The sequence below is a fragment of the Camelus ferus genome, chromosome 7 (genome assembly GCF_009834535.1).
Source record: "Camelus ferus isolate YT-003-E chromosome 7, BCGSAC_Cfer_1.0, whole genome shotgun sequence".
Lineage (NCBI taxonomy): Eukaryota > Metazoa > Chordata > Mammalia > Artiodactyla > Camelidae > Camelus > Camelus ferus.
In genome coordinates, this window is record NC_045702.1 from 83,539,161 (window position 1) to 83,555,984 (window position 16,824).

Here is a 16,824-nt window from a genome sequence, read left to right on the forward strand (position 1 = left end):
TTCTGTTGATTGTATTCAGCCTAGTGGGTGTGAAGTGGTATCTTGTTGTGGTTTTGATTTGCATTTCCATAATGCCTAATGATGTCAAGCATCTTTTAATGTGTTTATTGGTCACTTGGGTATCTTCTCTGGGAAAATGTCTGTTCATATCCTTTGGTAATTTTTTGATTGGGTTATTTTTCTTTTCATTGTTGTTATGAGTTCCTTGTATATTCTGTACACAGGTACCTTGTCAGGTATATAATTTGCAAATATTCCTTCTATTCTTTGTCTTCTCTTTCTTGGTGGTGTCCTTTGAAGCACGAAGGTTTTTATTTTGATGAAGTCCAATTTATCTATTTTTGTTGTTGTTGTTTGTACTTTTGGTGTCCTAACTAAGAATCCATTGTTTGACTCAAGACTGTGAAGATTTACTCCATTTTAACTTGGAAGTTATCAAACTTCTAAGAGTCTTACAGTTTTAGCTCTTACATTTAGGTCTTTGATATATTTTGAGTTAATTTTGTATCAGATGAGATAGGGGTCCAACTTCGTTTTCACATGTGGAACTCCAGTTGCCCCAACAGCATCTTTTGAAAAAAAAAAAACTATTCTTTCCCTACTTAATATTGTTGGCATCCTTCTCAAATAAAAAAAAATATTATCCTAAACCACAAATTGGAGCACTTGGACTCTTTGGACAACCCAAAACTTTAATGAAAGTGTTTCAACAGTTTAGTGTCTCTACCACAAATAATGTACCATTCCTAAAGCTGACTCTGGATTTGGAAGGATAGAATCTGAAATCTGAAATGTAAACCTCGTGCCTGCTCTGTGGGTCTGTCAGACTGTGGACAGAGAGCAGCTGTTCCTGGTCATCCTGGGCGGAGGCAGGGGCATGTTGAGCCATCTGCTGAAGAGCAAGTTTTCCGATGAGTCATCTGAAGGGAAGTTTGAAAATTGCTAGTAACTATGCAGGGCAGCACTGAGCTGTTTGTCAGATTGTAGCTGCAGATAGCTGGATGGCATGGTTTATTTACAGTATCATATTGGAAGGACCACTTGGGGAAGAAGAGATGAAATGAGCAGTTTTGTGGCTGTCGGTGTGGTGCCTGTTAATTTCTGGAAGAAAACACCAACTCAGAGGCAATTGAGTGTTTCAAGCTGCCTAGATAATAATGACATTGGAGGGGGAAAAAAATGAGTGTTTTCCTTTGAAGCTAAAATTAACGTTGAAAGCAGCGGTGGTAGTATTTTTGCCATCAGTGTCTTTAATGGCTCTTTGTCTGCCTTAAATTTATTAGCAGAAGGAATTGGAGTGTAGTTGGAGGTAGGAAGAACTACTGAAGTTACTTAAAACTTGACTTCTGAGGTTGAAAAAAAAAAAAACAGGGGTGAAGCTTGCATTCTGTAGTAAAATATATGTTTGTTCATCTTTAATTTTTAAGGAGCAAGTTTTTGTTTGTTGTGTAGTTTGTTTTTAAAGTACTTGTTCTGGTTTTCCCTTTGCTGACTTGTCTTTTCCAAGCAGCAGAGCCGGCCAGATACTGTCTCCAGGAGGATCCTTTATGTGTATTCTCATCATATTTGGGGTAAGAGGAAGGATTCTTATAAACAGTTTAGAGGATCGTTTATGTAACATTTATTTCTGGGTAGTTCTCAGCCTGTCTCAGAGCTTGGATTTCCTTCAAGCAGGCTTGGAGGTGGGGCAGAATTCCAGCTTTACAGCCGGGGCGCTTGCTTTGAGGCAGATTCAAGGGCAAGCATACATTAGGCCAGCAGGCACCGTAACCCGGGACAGAGGCCTGTGATGAGCCTTGTGCCCCTGCCCTGGGGCTCCTCTCTCCTCCCACGGTCCCTTTTGCTAGGACTGGAAAGTGCCACTGGGCAGCCGAGATTCTTGAGGGAAGAGGAGCAGTTTCCTTGTCCCCGCCTGACCGGGTCCCCGCCCGGAGGCATGCTGGAGTCTTAGACGTGACTGTAAGTGTTCAAGACCCTCTGGGAACCGTCTAAACTCTTTTGTGGTCCGGCGGGTGCACCACCCGCTTTTATAAAATGGCTCGTGTTGATGGAGAGTTACATATTAAGATTCAGTAAAACTACAGCCATCAAGCTCAAGGTCCATTCAACCTTGGGAAAGAAGCTTAAAGAAAACAACTCAGAAAGGTGACCTGTTAAACAGAAGAGCTAGTACCTGCCTTCCAGGGAGTCTGTGGGGTTCATGAAGAGTCCTGACACATCAGGTTGCTGGCAGTAGAAGGGCACAGGGTAGGTGGACATTTCTGTCATAACTGATGTACAGACTTTCCTTTTGTAGGGCCCATTCATTCTGGGCCACACCTCCGGCTTCCCAGTCTTGAAATGTGGCATCAGGGCCCTTGGCTCTCTGGCTGGTCCACCTCTCTGTCTTTCCTCCTACCAATTCTTACACTTAGAATGCCTGTTTTTTCCCTCCTCCTCAGAGCTCAATCCTCCCTGTCCTCCAAGCCCCTCCCAAGGCTCTCCTGGCTGCTGGAAGGAACACCTGGAAGGGGCGGGGTCTCCATGGAGTTTTGACAGCATTTTCTGTGCCTCTCAAGCACTTGCTGTTTTTTCTGTAATTTTTAAATATACTATGTTTTTTTCCTTCTGCTCAAAGATACAGTATTTGCAGGTGAACAAAAAGATTTTCCAGTTTCTCTGTGTTCTCCAGAATACCGTGAGTCCAGCAGGTGCTCAGTAGACCCTGGATAGATAAGAAAATAATTTCCTTCTCATTTTGCAATTAATAGTAATCGAATCCTTAATTAATACTAATTGAATCCTTAATTAATCTCTGTTGCCTTTCCTATAACTGTTTTATGCAATGTATAAACTTAAAGGATATCATGTATTTATCATTATGTAAAGGTCGTATTGTATCCCTCAAACTAGATTTAAACTTATAAGTTGAGACCATAGCCTCCCCCCAACCCCATGTTGAGCGCAGGCCCCGTATGCAGAAGGTTGCTTTGGGTTGATCGCCTCCCACTCTGTCATGCTCTCTGAACACAGACCCAGGCACTGAAGCAGGGCACACTGCCACAAATGCATTTGCAGACTCTTTCTCCTCCAGCCAGAGTCTGAGGGGTTGTTTTTTTTTTTTTTTTGGCCCCCAGGAGGGCTAAAACTGATCTGCTAAAAATGCTTTCTCTAACTTTTCTTTCTTTTTTTTTTTTTTTTTTTTTTTGTGCAGGCAGTCGGGAGAGACTTCAGGACAAGGATGTTTCACTTAAGGACTTGTGCTGCTAAGTTGAGGCCGTTGACGGCCTCCCAGACTGTGAAAACCCTTTCACACAGCAGACCGGCAGCAGCTAGGACGTTTGGGCAGGTGCGGTGCTATGCCGCCCCTGTGGCTGCGGAGCCCTTCCTCAGCGGGACTAGTTCGAACTATGTGGAGGAAATGTACTATGCTTGGTTGGAAAACCCCAAAAGTGTCCACAAGGTAAGGCTCACGGGAGCAAGCGTCTTTGCGTTTTTGGAGTCTTGGCCGACGTGGGCTGGCGGTCCAGGTAAGTGCGTATGTTCCGAGGACCCTCAAGAAGGCAGGCAGGCAGGCGGCTGGAAGCCTCACCGACCAGAGTTCTCTCCATCAGCCCAGCCTGGCCAGCAGCGGGCCCGACAGGAGCCACCCTCTCTGGAAAGGGGCGTTTTCCCCTCGCTGGATGTGCAGGCGTGCTCCAGTTCTTGCTCCCTGGACCAGACAACGTGTTCAACCCGCGAGGATGTGGAGGAGCACTTGCACCGCTTCCAGGATCCCGCCAAGGCTGCTGCAGGACGGTGCTGCCGAAGAAGAGGAATTCCTCCGTCCCGTTGTCCTAAGAACACCTTCAGATCATCTCATGTAATTTCTGTGTAACTGACATTTTAGAGCAGTATGTTCATGTTTTTCTCCTGAACTTGAAAGTAAATTCTGTAAAGGCTTCCTTCTAATTTCTCTGTGTTACCTATAAGGCCCTTCCTTCCCAGAGCCTCTCTTTTCACACGTTTACTTGATAATAGGCATGCCTAGTGGCAGAATTTCTTCATAGCATTTTAGCCAGTGGTATTTATGCCTTATGGTAGCCATTTCCTGGTTTGCAGGTCAGGCGGCTGGCCCAGTGCAGAAGCTCAAGGGGTGGGGCCCCAAGTTGCTCAGGCTCCTTGTGCCATGTTTGCAGGGAGTGGGGAGATTTGAAGGAGGCAGTGTGAGGTGCTCAAGGCCTGCACAGAGGAAGTGCCCAACGGAGGCTAGCTGTTGTCACTGTTGATTTTGTCTTTTCATCTCTCCTGAATCTTGGGGACTCGTCATCAAAAGGCAGCCTCCTTCCATTGAGCCCCTGGACGTAAGCTTTACCCTTTTACCCTGAAGTGGTAGTGACATTTGAGATCGGGCACATTTGTGGGAGAAGGTGTAGTTCAAGTGATAGAGCACATGCTTAGCATGCACAAGGTCCTGGGTTCAATCCCCAGGACCACCTCCAAAAATAAATAAATAAATAAACCTAAATCCTCCCCCCCAAAAAAAAGATTGGGTACTTTTGTGTGACTGCTGGAGCCACCAGCCCTGTTCATCAGGAATGCCACCTCTTGGTCCAAGACCTCATTGCCTGGCAAAGGAGAGCATCTAGCCAGGGCTTTCCCTTCCCCATTTCCATGGCAACCCGGAGGCTACCTTGCTCCATGAGCAAGGTGAGACCTGGTTTCCTATGAGAGGAGATCTGGATTATGTGTCCCTAGTCTGTCGACAGATAGACTGCCCAGAAAGAACCCTATAAAAATGGCCCGGCCTGCGAATCAGATGTTAGAGGTTTCTGAAGATTGTTGCTGCAAGATTATCTCTAGAATAAACTTAGCCCAGAGATTTTGGACTCACACTGTCATGTTGTGTCCAGGCTGTCCCTTGCCTGCCTTTTCTCAAACATAACCTCTTTGTGGAACCAACCAAGTCTTCTTAAGTTATGTTTGGTTTTAGAGAGACTAGCAGCTGAATGAGCTGTTGTAAAGGGATCTAGGCTTGGGGAGGTCCACGAGTGAATGCCTGGCATCACAGGAATGGGTTGCAGGGAAGAAGCACACTGTGGCTCTGGGGGGCCGAGCTCTGAAAAATGGGGCTGAAACCATCACAGTGGCTCCTGCTAGAAGTTTTTTGAAGAGGTTTTTTTGTGGGGGCATGATCCTAGACCAGTGATGCATCAGTGGTGCTGATTTTCCTTGAGAAGATTTTTTTTCCATTCTTAGGTTTATTACTACTGCCATTATTAGTTTTATATTAATATCATTATCATTATTATTGCTCTAAAAAAATCTTTTAAGACTTACTCTTTAGAGCAGTTTTAGGTTCACAGCAAAATTGTTAGGAAGGTAGAGATTTCCCATTTACCCCTTGCCCTCACACATGCGATCTCCCCCACCATCAACATATCCCTTATCAGAGTTATAACACTTGTTGTAACTCATGACCCTGCACTGACATGTCATCATCACCCAAAGTCCATGGTCTTCACTAAGGTTCACTCTTGGTGTTATGCACCCTGTGGGTTTGGACTACGTGTATCACCAATGTAGTATCATACGCAGTATTTCAACTGCTCTAAAAATGCTCCGTGTACCACCTATTCTTGAAAAAATATTTTTATCACACTGGTATCAAGGAAGGCAGCACGTGATGACTGGGAGGCACTTGGGGGTCCTCAGGCTGGGTGGGGCGACCCCGGTGTCCATCTGTCCCGAGGGTGAGGACAGCATAGTGAGAGGCCTACTGACAGGCACAGATGGAGCCTGCTGGGGGAGAGTCCGGAGTGAGGACTGGGTCCTTGGGTTCTGCGGGTCAGAGCAAGCGCCTCTGTGAGAGATTCTGCAGGGGAAGTGGGTAAAGGATCTCTAAAGGATTTCCAGTGTAATAAGAGAATACATGTGGGTTGGCATCTTTGGGCCAGGTTTTATGTGCTGGTTTCTGTTGCCAGGATTCTTCAGGGGACACAGCATCTCCTAGAGGGAGAGGGACAGGAAGGTGTCAGTCAATGGACATTTACGGTGGCAGTGCCCCTCCTCCCCCATATCCCAGCAAAGTGGAATCAATCATCTCTCCAAGTTGAATGAGGCCTAATGCCTGATGTATGCTCATTTTTCAAGGGATGTGATCCAGAGCTTTCATGAGTTTTTCAAAGACATTCGTGACCCCCGGAAGGCTGTAGAAATAACTGGCTTTATTAAGAATGTTTGGTTCGCACTCTTAGAAAAAATAGTTTTGGGAGAGAGGAAAAGTAGGCTGTAAGATTTAGACTGATCATCTTTCTGACCTCCCATTTCTGCATCAGATGAGGGCTGTCAGCTCCTCGTCCCAGGGGCTGGTGGCTCTCATTCTCTCCCCTCCATCGCAGGGAGCCGATGGGGAACTGCTCTGCCTGAACTTTTTCATATCGGCAGAAACAGAACAATTTTAGCATCACCCCCTCCCTGCCCTTTTACATTCTGCTTTTCGATTATTTTTTAAACTTTTTATGATGTTTCAAACATACAATAGAGAGAAGAGTATAAAACAAACCTCCATGAGGAAACCCATCACCCAACTTCAGCAGCTCTCTACAGTCTGCCGGGCTTTAAAAATCTATTCCTTCCCCACCTACTTTTCTGTTTGTTGGTTTGTTTTGGGTGGGGGCCCACTGGAGTATTTCAAGGCACAGCCCAAACCATTGTCATTTCTGCCATAAATGCATCTTGAGTGGCTCTGACAAAGGAATGGTTTCTTAACCACACCCAACAGAATTAACAAGTTAAATCTCTCTTACTCAGACTGTATTCAGCTGTTTGTGGTGATCTTAAAGCTGCCTTTTTACATTTGGCTTTATAATTTATAGTTGGTTGTTGTATCCTGATTTTTAGAGAAAAGTTTTACCTTTTTTTTTTAATTCCATTTATTTATTATTGTGTTAATTACCTTTTTTGTGGGGAGGAGGAGCATCTGTGGTAATTAGGTTTATTTATTTTTAGAGGAGGTACTGGGGATTGAACCCAGGACCTTGTGCATGCTAAGCACATGCTCCACCACTTGAACTATACCCTCCCCCCGAAAAGTTTTACTTTTAAATGTTTAATTATGAACGTTATGTTTGCGGTGAAGTAACCAAGCAGTTCAGAGGCGCGAGCCCGCGCAGTGCGCCCGGCACCCCTGCTCCCAGTTTACAGGCCAGGCCCACGGTCTGCCTTTGCACTCTCTCGCCTCCAGTCCCCTCTTTGTCCCTTGGTGTGGCCTCTCCTGTTGAACTGTCTTCCTCCCCATCGTTTTCTCCAGAATGGCCTCTGCACTCCAGTCTTAAACACTTTGTCAAGTGCAGCTCACCGCCTGGACCCCACTAGGAGCCTTCTGCTGGGCCTGCTCTGTCAGCACACGAAGCCCTCCCTCATTAGGGTCTTGGCCATGCTGGGGACACGTCAGATGGTGGCATCTTATTTTTATCTACATCTTAAAAACACTTAGAGTCAAAGCCGGATTGCCCGTGTTAGTATTTCAGACAAACAGGCAATTGAGAACTGCTGAGCCCTCACGAGACCCCATTTGTGCAGCCAAGACAGGTGCCCACCCCTAGGTGTGGCGTGGTGGCAGCCCTGCCAGGGACAACCCAGGACTGGTTGCCATGCGGAGCTGGGGGAAGGGCCCCCCCGTGCCCTCCCCACCCCTGAGGTGCCCTCCTCCCCATGCTCATCGGGCCTCCACAGCTGTCCTTGCTGCCTCGGAGCTCACTTCCCCTGCCTGTGACCTCTTCCCACTTCCTAAAGCCTGTCTTCCTCTTCTCGCTGACTGCGTCCATTTCCTCTTCTGACTCTTGCGGGCCAGCTCCTAACTGTAGTAACAGCTCTCTGGTCTAGCATGGTCCCCGTAGGAGCTCTGTGTGGCATCCGAGGTGCAGGTTCCAGACCCTCAGTCCCACCTCCTGGAGGCTGGCCATGCCAACTTTCTGGACCCAGGCAGGTCTGCTGCTGCTTTCCGTGCTCAATGAAACACAATCCTGTTATTTTCTGTAATTGAACCAGACCGGCAGAGGAGAAACAGACAAACATGGTCCCCAGTATGGGGTGACACCGTTCCTTTTCACTCTGCAGCTTTGAAATTGCCTTGGCTGTACTTTAAAAACTCAGCCACAGCTGCCCTCCCCCCCCCAGTTCTGTGCTGGCCCTGGGGGAAAAAAACACACTTGATAGATAGTTAATGGGATTTCAGCGATCAAGCCTGTTAAACAACATTTTAAAGTTGCCCCTCAATACTCAGCTTCCTACATCAGGAGGAATCTCAACTTTGGCGGCTTTTTGTGTTAAATCAGCTAAGAATATCTTCCCTAACTTTAGTGCAGTATTTTACTCTTAAAGGGTTTTTGTTTCTGTAGTCAGGGAGATAAAATTAACACCTTTAAGAAGTATGAGGAGCATGAAGCAGTGCCTTCACTTTATGTGTGCAGGCAGTTTGCAGCTCCTGGCAGTTTTGCTGAAGGACTGAATCGAGCGGCTGCCAGGAGGTGTGATGCTTGCAGGCTGGTAGATTAGGTAAGCTGAACACAGAATACAGGGAGAACCCAGCCGGCTTCTGAGGGGCAGCACCAGTTGTACTGAGCTTTGAAGGCTAAGGGAGGGGCCCGAAAAGAGACAGGGCATCTGTACTCAGGAGAAGCACCTGTAAAAGCAGAGAGACGCAAGGGTCCAAGAAGGATCTTGGGGCACTCAGTGATCAATTTCCGGGGGTGGGTCTTGGTGGGCTTGACACCAGGGGCCAAAGGCAGCAAGTGAAGACCAAAAGTTGGAGCTGCGAGCGGCTCCAAGATCAAGCAAAGGGGTGTTTATATTGTGAAATGCTCTGGGGACATGGACCCCACCTCGGTGGTTTGAAGAGAGTCTGAGGGCCTCAGCTAACTAAACCTGCATGGGAGGAGGGGCAGGCTTGGCATAAAGGAACGTGATTGTTTTTAACGAGTATCCTTTTGTACTGTATTTTAAGCAAAAACAATGGATTTTTTAAATGGCGATGATGAAAGGACTGGAGAGAAAGGTCCAGAACAACTTTAAAGGGGAGGTAGATACCAAGAACGAAAAAGGAGCAAGTAGTCCTTAGTTACCCGGGCAGTTTTTGAGAAAGGTGCAGAGAGCTCCGCCCTTGCCGCCTTCACGGCGCCTCCTCTTTGGGGAAATGAAGGAGCCCATTGGTGGTGGGGAGGTGTTCTGCAGGGCCTTTGCCAGCAAGGAGCTCTGATGGGTGATCACATCCAGAGCCTCTAGGCCACCCACTTCCCCACTCCACCTGTGTGAGGCCCCCAGAGGGGCCTGCAGGCCTGCTGAGCTCTGGACTTGTCCATCCATGGGTGGGTTGTGGGTTTAGGGTCTTCTCTCTAAGTGGTCATGACTTGTGGACTCAGAATTCTCTCCGAGCCCAAGGCTTTGCTTAGCTGGGCCTTGGAGACCAGATGGCCACTGTGGTTCCGCACAGCCTCCTTCAAGCGTGGCCATTCAGAGTTGACAGAATGCACTGTTGGGTGCAGACTGCCAGGCAGAGGGCAAGTCGTCTCAGTTCCTGAAGAATGCCAAAAAGACTGCTTACAAGAGGGGTCACAGGCGTCCTGGACATAATATTTTCCTGCAGTAGAAGTCTGGTGTCCATGAGCATTTGTGTAACAAACCACCCCAGTACTTGGCTACTTGAAACACTCTCCGTGAAGTCTTTCTCGTGATTCCTGGCTCCCGTGCAGGTGAGGTTCGGCCAGGCTGCAGCTCCACAAAGGACCCCCTCACATCTGGCACTTGGTGCTGACTGTGCTGACCACTCGCCGGGCCCTGCCGTCCTCCAGGGGGCCAGAGTGGCCCCTCACAGAGCCTCAGAGTAGCTCCAAGAGGAGGAGAGGAGAGGCCGTGGGCGCCCCACCCAGAACTCTCACACCACCACTCCTGCCCATGGCGTTGGTCAAAGCCGGCCTCAGGCCAGCCCCAAGAGCGCACCTCCAATGGAGGAGCCTCACGGCCACCTCAAGGGGCTTTTGTGTGGGCCTGGGAGGACGTGCGGCCACTGGGCAGCCACCACAGTCCTTTCGATAATGATCTGACGGGGCCGCCACCTTTAGTCTAGGGCAGAGACCCAGGACTATCCGTATCAGCAGATTCCGTAGGGCAGAGCTGAGGCAGCTTTTCTTTGCGAACCTTGGGTGTTTGTTGACATACCACCTGCATACCCGTACAAGGGAGAAGGCAGTACAGGTTGGAGACATTCTCTCCTGTGTTCTGTGCTGTGCTTTAAAAACAATGGTATCGCTCCAATCGAGCACAGATTCATTTGGCTTCTGTATGAGAGGCGTACCCAAGCAGATCCCCCAATTGTAACTGCTTCCAGTATAAACAGCTCTGTAGTGACAAGTCAGGCAGGCCCAGGTCCTCGTGCCTCCTAGACATGGTGGTGGGCGGGGGGCGGGGGCTGGCTGTGGTCCTGCCTGACCTCAGCTGGGGACGGTTTGAGCAGGCCCCGCCCATGGATGGAGGGGTCTGAAGCCTAGCACGACACATCTCTGAAGGCTGCTTGGCCCTAAAGCAGGAAGCTTTTGTGAAGGTTCTGTGGCGGTCCACCAAGGGCCTTCTCTCTTCCTCACCCTGGGCATCGTCTCGGCGGGACACGAGGGCACTCACACACAGTGTTTTCAGGAAGGGCTTGGAGCCCAGCAGTTGGCACATATGGGGTGCATCAGGAGGCTTGTAGGAACTGCCTGGTGCAGTCTTTTCCTACACAGCAGAGACACGAATCACTTGGCTCCACACCATAGCTGGGCGGGTGTGCGCAGAAAGCTGGGTGCTTAGGTAATCATGCAGAATTTGCCGGCACACTTTCTAAGCTGGAAGAGCCCCCATGCAGGGTGGCCGGGAAGTCATGCTGCCTCAGCGGCGCCAGCTCCCTCCAGCGTACACGGCTCTTCGGGGAGCCACACCTGTCGGCCAGCAAGTCACTGGTGACCATCCTTGGTGCAGGGAGCCGCCACGCATATTTGAATTAGCCTAAACCACCAAAGCCTTGTTTCAGATGGCCATTCATCCATTTCCCTTGGTCCTTGTTGCCCTGAATTTCATGTTTGTGGCACTTAAAAAGCATTAGTATAAGAACAAAATAACAAGGTTAAAGTTTGTGACAGTGCTGGGGTCTGACGTCCAGCCCTGGCAGTCATTAGTTTATCAGCTGTGTGATGGCCTTTGAGCTCGGGGTTCGGTCCATTCAGGAGATGGCCAGAGGCTGCCCCACCCACTCCCCAGGGTGGTTTTACGTCAGGTCCTTGGCAGGGTGCCCGGCAGAGGGTGGTGGTGGCTGTTAGGTGACACCATGTGCCAGACCAGGGTACATATTGCAGGTGGGTGGGGCTTGTTCCATAGCCAACGTGGAGATGGCAGGGCAGCTGCCGTAGTGGCATCTGAAGGGGACTTTGGACAGGAGAACGTCTAGGTCCAGTCAGCCCAGAATCCAGAGTCATAGAATTTAGCAGCTAGAATAAGCTTTAGGGTTAAGCTTCAATCATCACCTTCTTGAAGAAATATGAGTTTACCTGCAGGTGCTTTTAAAGGTGTGAAAAACTACACAGATACAGGGGTGTCCTAAAAGCCTGTACTTAAAGGTGAGGAATCACACAGAGAGCTGAAGCGACTTCCCTGGCCTTCGCCCGGCCTGCGGGGGGGCAGGACTGGGGCTCCCAAACCCCAGGAGCCGGCAGCAGGTGGGCCACTCCGAAGGGCTCGGCTGTGTGCATGGCCTGGTTAGATCACACACGTGCGCTGGCCCATGTTTCCAACACACGTTGGGGGCCTCTGAGGTGGGGAATGGGGTAGCATGTTTGCAACCCCTCTGAAACTGAACTGTCTCTATTGTGAGCTTGACAGTCAGAAACTTGGCCCTGAGATGCTTGTGATCTGCTGACAATACACAGGGTAAAGTCCACCTGCCTCACTGAACCATGCACGCCCTCATCCTCTGGTTAGCAGTCCCACACCTACTGAGGTCAGCACCTTATCTGAGATGGGGACCCAGCACTGGACGTTCCACGTTCTTACAGCTGACACCACAGCTAGAGCCACACCTGGTGCCACACCTGTCAGGCTGGTTCGCCTTGTGGAGGAGTCTGAACCCGTCTTGAGTTTAACTCAAGTGTGTTGAGCATCTCCTATGTACAGAGCACTGGACCAGCTTCCTTAGGACATCACTGGGGAAAGGGGACACGTGTGCAGCCTTTGAAGAGCTCCCTCTAGTTGGGAGGAAGAGGACTGGTGACTGCAAGGAAAGCCTGTCAGGGTTAGGAGAAGTCTGGGAAGTTTATGGGGGAGCAAGGAGGAGTGACAGGTTTTGAAAACAGAGCTTCATATACTGTAGTTAAATGCTTTTAGTTCTCTAAAATTAAAAGCAAGAAATTCTGATTTCATTTCAATCAGAACATTATATTTACTTACACTTGACGTCTGTCGTGTTCTGGTTTAAGTCATTTCAGCAACAAGTTGATGACCTTAAACCCACTCGTGGGAGGTGGGTGGCCAGCCCCCACCTCCACTGATGGGCCGTAACCCTCCTGCCTGTGAGCCACCCCCCCTCCTCCCCCACAGCCCCTAGCTTGGCGCAGGCCTGCTCCCAGGTAACGGCTTCCTTAGGAGAAGCACCGAAACCCAGGCTGGCCGTGTCACTTCTCACTGCCAGGCCACCTGTGACCTGCTTCCAGGCCTGCCGTGCACCCTCCCTGCGGCCACGTGACCTGGCCTCCCCTCAGACTCCTCGCACCCGGCTGTCCTCCGGGGCTCCGCCCTCTGGACGCTGTCCTTCCCTTCATTTTTCAGCACCTGTGCCTGCTGTGCAGTTAGGTGTTCGTTCATCTGTCCTGCTGTTCCTGAGAGTGCGGGGCTTGTCGTGGTCCTCTTCCTGTCCCCGAACCTCCTAGCATGCTGTGTACAGGCGGCCGCGGTGGATATTTACAGGATTGAACTTCTGAGTACAAGTGCTCATCTTTTCACGAAGTACATCCTGTGTGCATCCTGCACATTGGGAAGACTGTTCACGTGTCGTGAGGACATCACTGGAACCCTCTGGGCAGAGGAGCTGGCCTTCTGGGGGCAGGCGCCTTGCCTCACCCTCCTTGGGCCAAGGTCCTGACTCCTTCAGGCCCCCGCTCCCTCTCACCTCTAGGGGACCGAGAACTGAATGCCTGTGTCTGGCCGTTGGTACATTGAAGGCCAGGCAGGGGGACCGCGAGTTGACTTAGCTGTATGACAGACACAGATGAGGAGGTTGGAGGCTGTGATATTAGCAATTAGGTGCCTTGATTTGCAGAGTGAGTGTGTGGTGCCTGCCTGGCAGATCGTAGTTAAATCTGCCTTGTGTTACACTCGGAGGAGGAAACCTAGCACGTTGCCCCGTGGTGGGGCTGGAACTCCTGCCTAGCTTAGTCTGACGCAGAAGGCCACGCTCTGGGCCCAAGCACCGCTCCCCCGTATGGAAGCCCAAGTCTGACTGCCTTTTTTCTCATGGGTGGAAAACCATTCCTAGTCAGGAACCTTTGCTGTCAGTCTTTCTGACATAATGTACTGTTAGAAACCGTGCTGTCAAATCAAATTCCCCCACCAGCCAGTTACCGTGCTGCTTCTTTTTGATTTGTGCCTCATCACTTGAAATATTTCTGGAGGTAGAAGTCACCACCCCTGCCCACATCGGGCCGTAGGTTGTGGGACATCCAGATAAGAGCCAGGGATGGTAGGAGAGTTTGATCGGAGAAACGGAAAACTCCACTCAGGTGGCTAACGCAGACAGGGTGTGTTTTTCTCACTTCCGAAACCAGGGGATGCTCACCTCCATGGCACACAGGCCTCCAGGTGCAGGGAGCACATGGGCCAGGAGCAGGCGTCATCTTCAGGAAGCGTCCTCTTCGTCTGGGAATTCGGGCCCCGCGCTGACCTGTCAGTTCAGCCTCGTGGTCATCTGTCCCTGCAGTGGGGTGAATAGAACCTCAGGTTGAGATGCGTACCGATGAGGGCTGCAGTGATCAGGAGGGAACCCCTCTCCAGATAGTGATAAGAGCCCCCTAGGCAGCAGGAGCGGGTGGGCGGGGATGGCTTTGCGGGCTACTGCCAAGCGAGCGCAGCAGCCAACTCCGGTGTAGCAGGGAGGTGGGTGAAAGATGTCTCGGAGAATGGGCGCAGAAGGAAGAGAAGGCACAGCTCGGCGTCTGTGGGCAGGGGTGAAACCTGCAAGCCAAAATTGACCCTCCTTTTCGCAGCCATTTTTTTTTTAACCAACTTTTTTTGAGGTCAGACTTCTAGTAAAACTTAACAGTTTTAAGTTGCAGTACAAGGGCTTTGCAAATTGTATGCAGTCAAGAATTCTCTGTCAGCCAAGTGTGCACACTGTTCAGAAGAGGGCTTGCTGTTGTTGGGGGTGGGGAGCTCCTTGCCTGCGGGCTAGGCCAGGCTGGGCGGCACCTACCTGATGGTGGGTGTCCACACCCCCTGCCTAGAATGTGCGTGGGAGGGCCTGGCTTTTGGAGCAAAGTGGTGGTGTGTGCGGTGGGAGTGAGTTCCAGGAACTGAGGAAGCTCTGCATTCCTGGCATGTCCTTTCCCTGTGGCTCCCGGCTCTCTGCAGTACCGGTATGAACCAGTTTTTTCTGATTGCCTCCAGCTCGAGCAGACTTTTCCAGTGCAGTTGTCCTCAGCCAATTAAAAATCACCTGGAGTTTTATCCCCAGCACAAAAGAAGGTCAGAGAGAGGAGGGCCGATGTTGACGATCCCCCCCACCCCCACCCCCAGGGCCTGGCTGGGAGAGCCCTGTGTGCCCTCAGGGTGTCAGCCCTGGAAATCAAATCCTCTGATATTATTGTTCGCTGACTTTGGCCAGGATAAGCCAGCCTGAGAGATGCTGTTTATGTCCTACGTCTGGACTGCCCTGCTCTTACTCACTTAACCCGATCATAACTCTGCTTGGTGCCTGCTCTGTGTGTCAACCCTGCCTGCCTGAACCTCTCCCCGGGAGGCTGTGGTTGGCATGCCAGGTGCTCAGAGCATCCCCGGGGTAACTACTCCCACTCTCTTGCTAACACCACTGTTATTGTTATTCAAAACTGATTTTCCTGAAGACAGGTGAACTGGTGGTTTTTGCTAGGCCTTTTGGCTCTGGATCTGTAAGCAGTTGGTGTCCATCAGGGTGAGTGGGTCAGGGTGCAGCCAGGCGACTCTCTCAATCCAAGGTCTTATTGTTGGGTGACTGCCACTGCGTTTCTGGACACATCTCCATGTGCTCTATGAGACAGAAGACCATCTTTAAGCCTGGAAGGAAGTTGGGATCCTGTGCGCTGCTCTCCAGGGGTTGCTTGGTTTCAGGGTCATGCCCTGCTTTTCGGCACCCTCCCAGCCCCCGGGTGTGTGTCCACAACAGGACTTAGTGTGGACACAGATGAGGCTGGGTACGCCAGTGCTGGAGCCGGTCTGGGGCAAAGGAGAAACTTGAGTAGGTGTACCTGGAGGGAGCAGCATGCTGTTGGTTCTTGCCTTGCAGGGCTGGGCTGACTCTTGCCCCATTCACTGCCATATCAGAGGGGCTTCTTTTCGTCCAGGCCCTCAGTTACTGGGGGCGTGGATGGGGGCCAGGGAGAACCCTTGGCCAGAGCTGCTCCCAGAACACGGGGAGCTCACATGGCTTGTAGTAAAAGCTCCACAAAATTGGAAATGTTTGGGGGTGTCCAGCACTGTCCAGTCCTTATGCCCTTGTAGCAAATCAAGTGGGTACCAAGCACGGGGTAGCCTCGCTTTGCCCTTGGCTCTTGGTACTCAGGCATCCTCCTCCCCTTCCTCTCGGTGCTTTCTCTGGTGCGCATACTGCTTTCATCCACGTCAGAGGGCTCAGGGTGAGTGTCGGTGGGAACAGGTTTGACAGGAAGAGTGAGAGAAGGTCTTGAGGTTCCAAGCCCCGGGTTGTCAGGTTACGTGATGCGAGGTGCTCTACCCTCGGTGTCATGGCCGGTGCCAGAAGACAGCCCCAAACCTCTCTTCTTCCATCAGCTGACACACTGAAAACTAACCAGAAAGGTAAAAACAGTAAAACCATGAAGAATGAGATTCGTTAAAACACTTAATTCACATAAAAAGTGTACAAGTCTGGTTTTTAGTATATTCACCAGGTTGTACAATCGTCTCCCCAAGAGTTTGCTTTTTAAATTAATTTTTCTGAATACAAAAGGAATATGTTCTTGTTGTAGAATAATGTAAGATTCCACAGAGCTCCCCTCAGAAACATTTATAGTGAGAGGCCAGGCTGCCCTGTGTGATGCTCAGGCCTGTGCTTGTCACAGGGGGTTTGTGATGTGGCAACAGCGTGCAGCGGTCTCTTGGACCATCTAAGTCATTGTGTCCATGCGTCGCCAAAGAGCCTGCCTGGAAAAGCCAGAAGACCTGCTGGACCAGCCTCAAAGGTTTCTGTCCAGACGCGGACAGACCCATTCAATACCTGCCCGAGCTCCAGCTGAGCGCCCCTGGACAACATCTTGGTAGCACCTACTGGGAATGCAAAATCAAATGCAGTTTCTCCTCTGCAGATTTTTCAAGAAGTCTGATCAGAAGAATCTTAGAAACTGGAAAATGAATGGCAGAGAAGAAAGAAAATATCTTCACGTTTCTAAACTTTCTGAGTTTTTATATATGTGTATATTTTTTGCAGTGGAATTTTATTGTCTTAGTTTCTCTGACCTCTAAAATATTTTTTAGAAGTCACATCTTCATATGAGATAAGCTATTATGGTTCATAGTATCTATACAAATTATAAATTGAATCATTCAAACGTGAAATAGTAGGAAGAGAAGTTAGTT

The 16,824-nt window shown here is 49.9% G+C and overlaps 1 protein-coding gene and 1 long non-coding RNA gene across 5 annotated transcripts in view; one reads left to right on the forward strand and one right to left on the reverse strand.

The window, feature by feature from the left end:
- Positions 1-16,824, forward strand: part of OGDH (oxoglutarate dehydrogenase) — a 73,032-nt gene that overhangs the window by 10,730 nt on the left and 45,478 nt on the right. For all 4 annotated transcript variants that reach the window (XM_032484328.1, XM_032484330.1, XM_032484327.1 and 1 more), the window contains exon 2: positions 3,194-3,442. In XM_032484328.1, the coding sequence (XP_032340219.1) occupies positions 3,221-3,442 (222 nt within the window). In that variant the 5' untranslated portion in view covers positions 3,194-3,220. The remainder of the gene's footprint in view (positions 1-3,193; positions 3,443-16,824) is intronic.
- Positions 5,569-14,584, reverse strand: LOC116665068. Its single transcript, XR_004321657.1, has 3 exons — positions 14,450-14,584; positions 13,817-13,951; positions 5,569-5,967 (listed from the first exon to the last, which is right to left on the reverse strand). It is a non-coding gene; the product is annotated as an uncharacterized LOC116665068 (long non-coding RNA).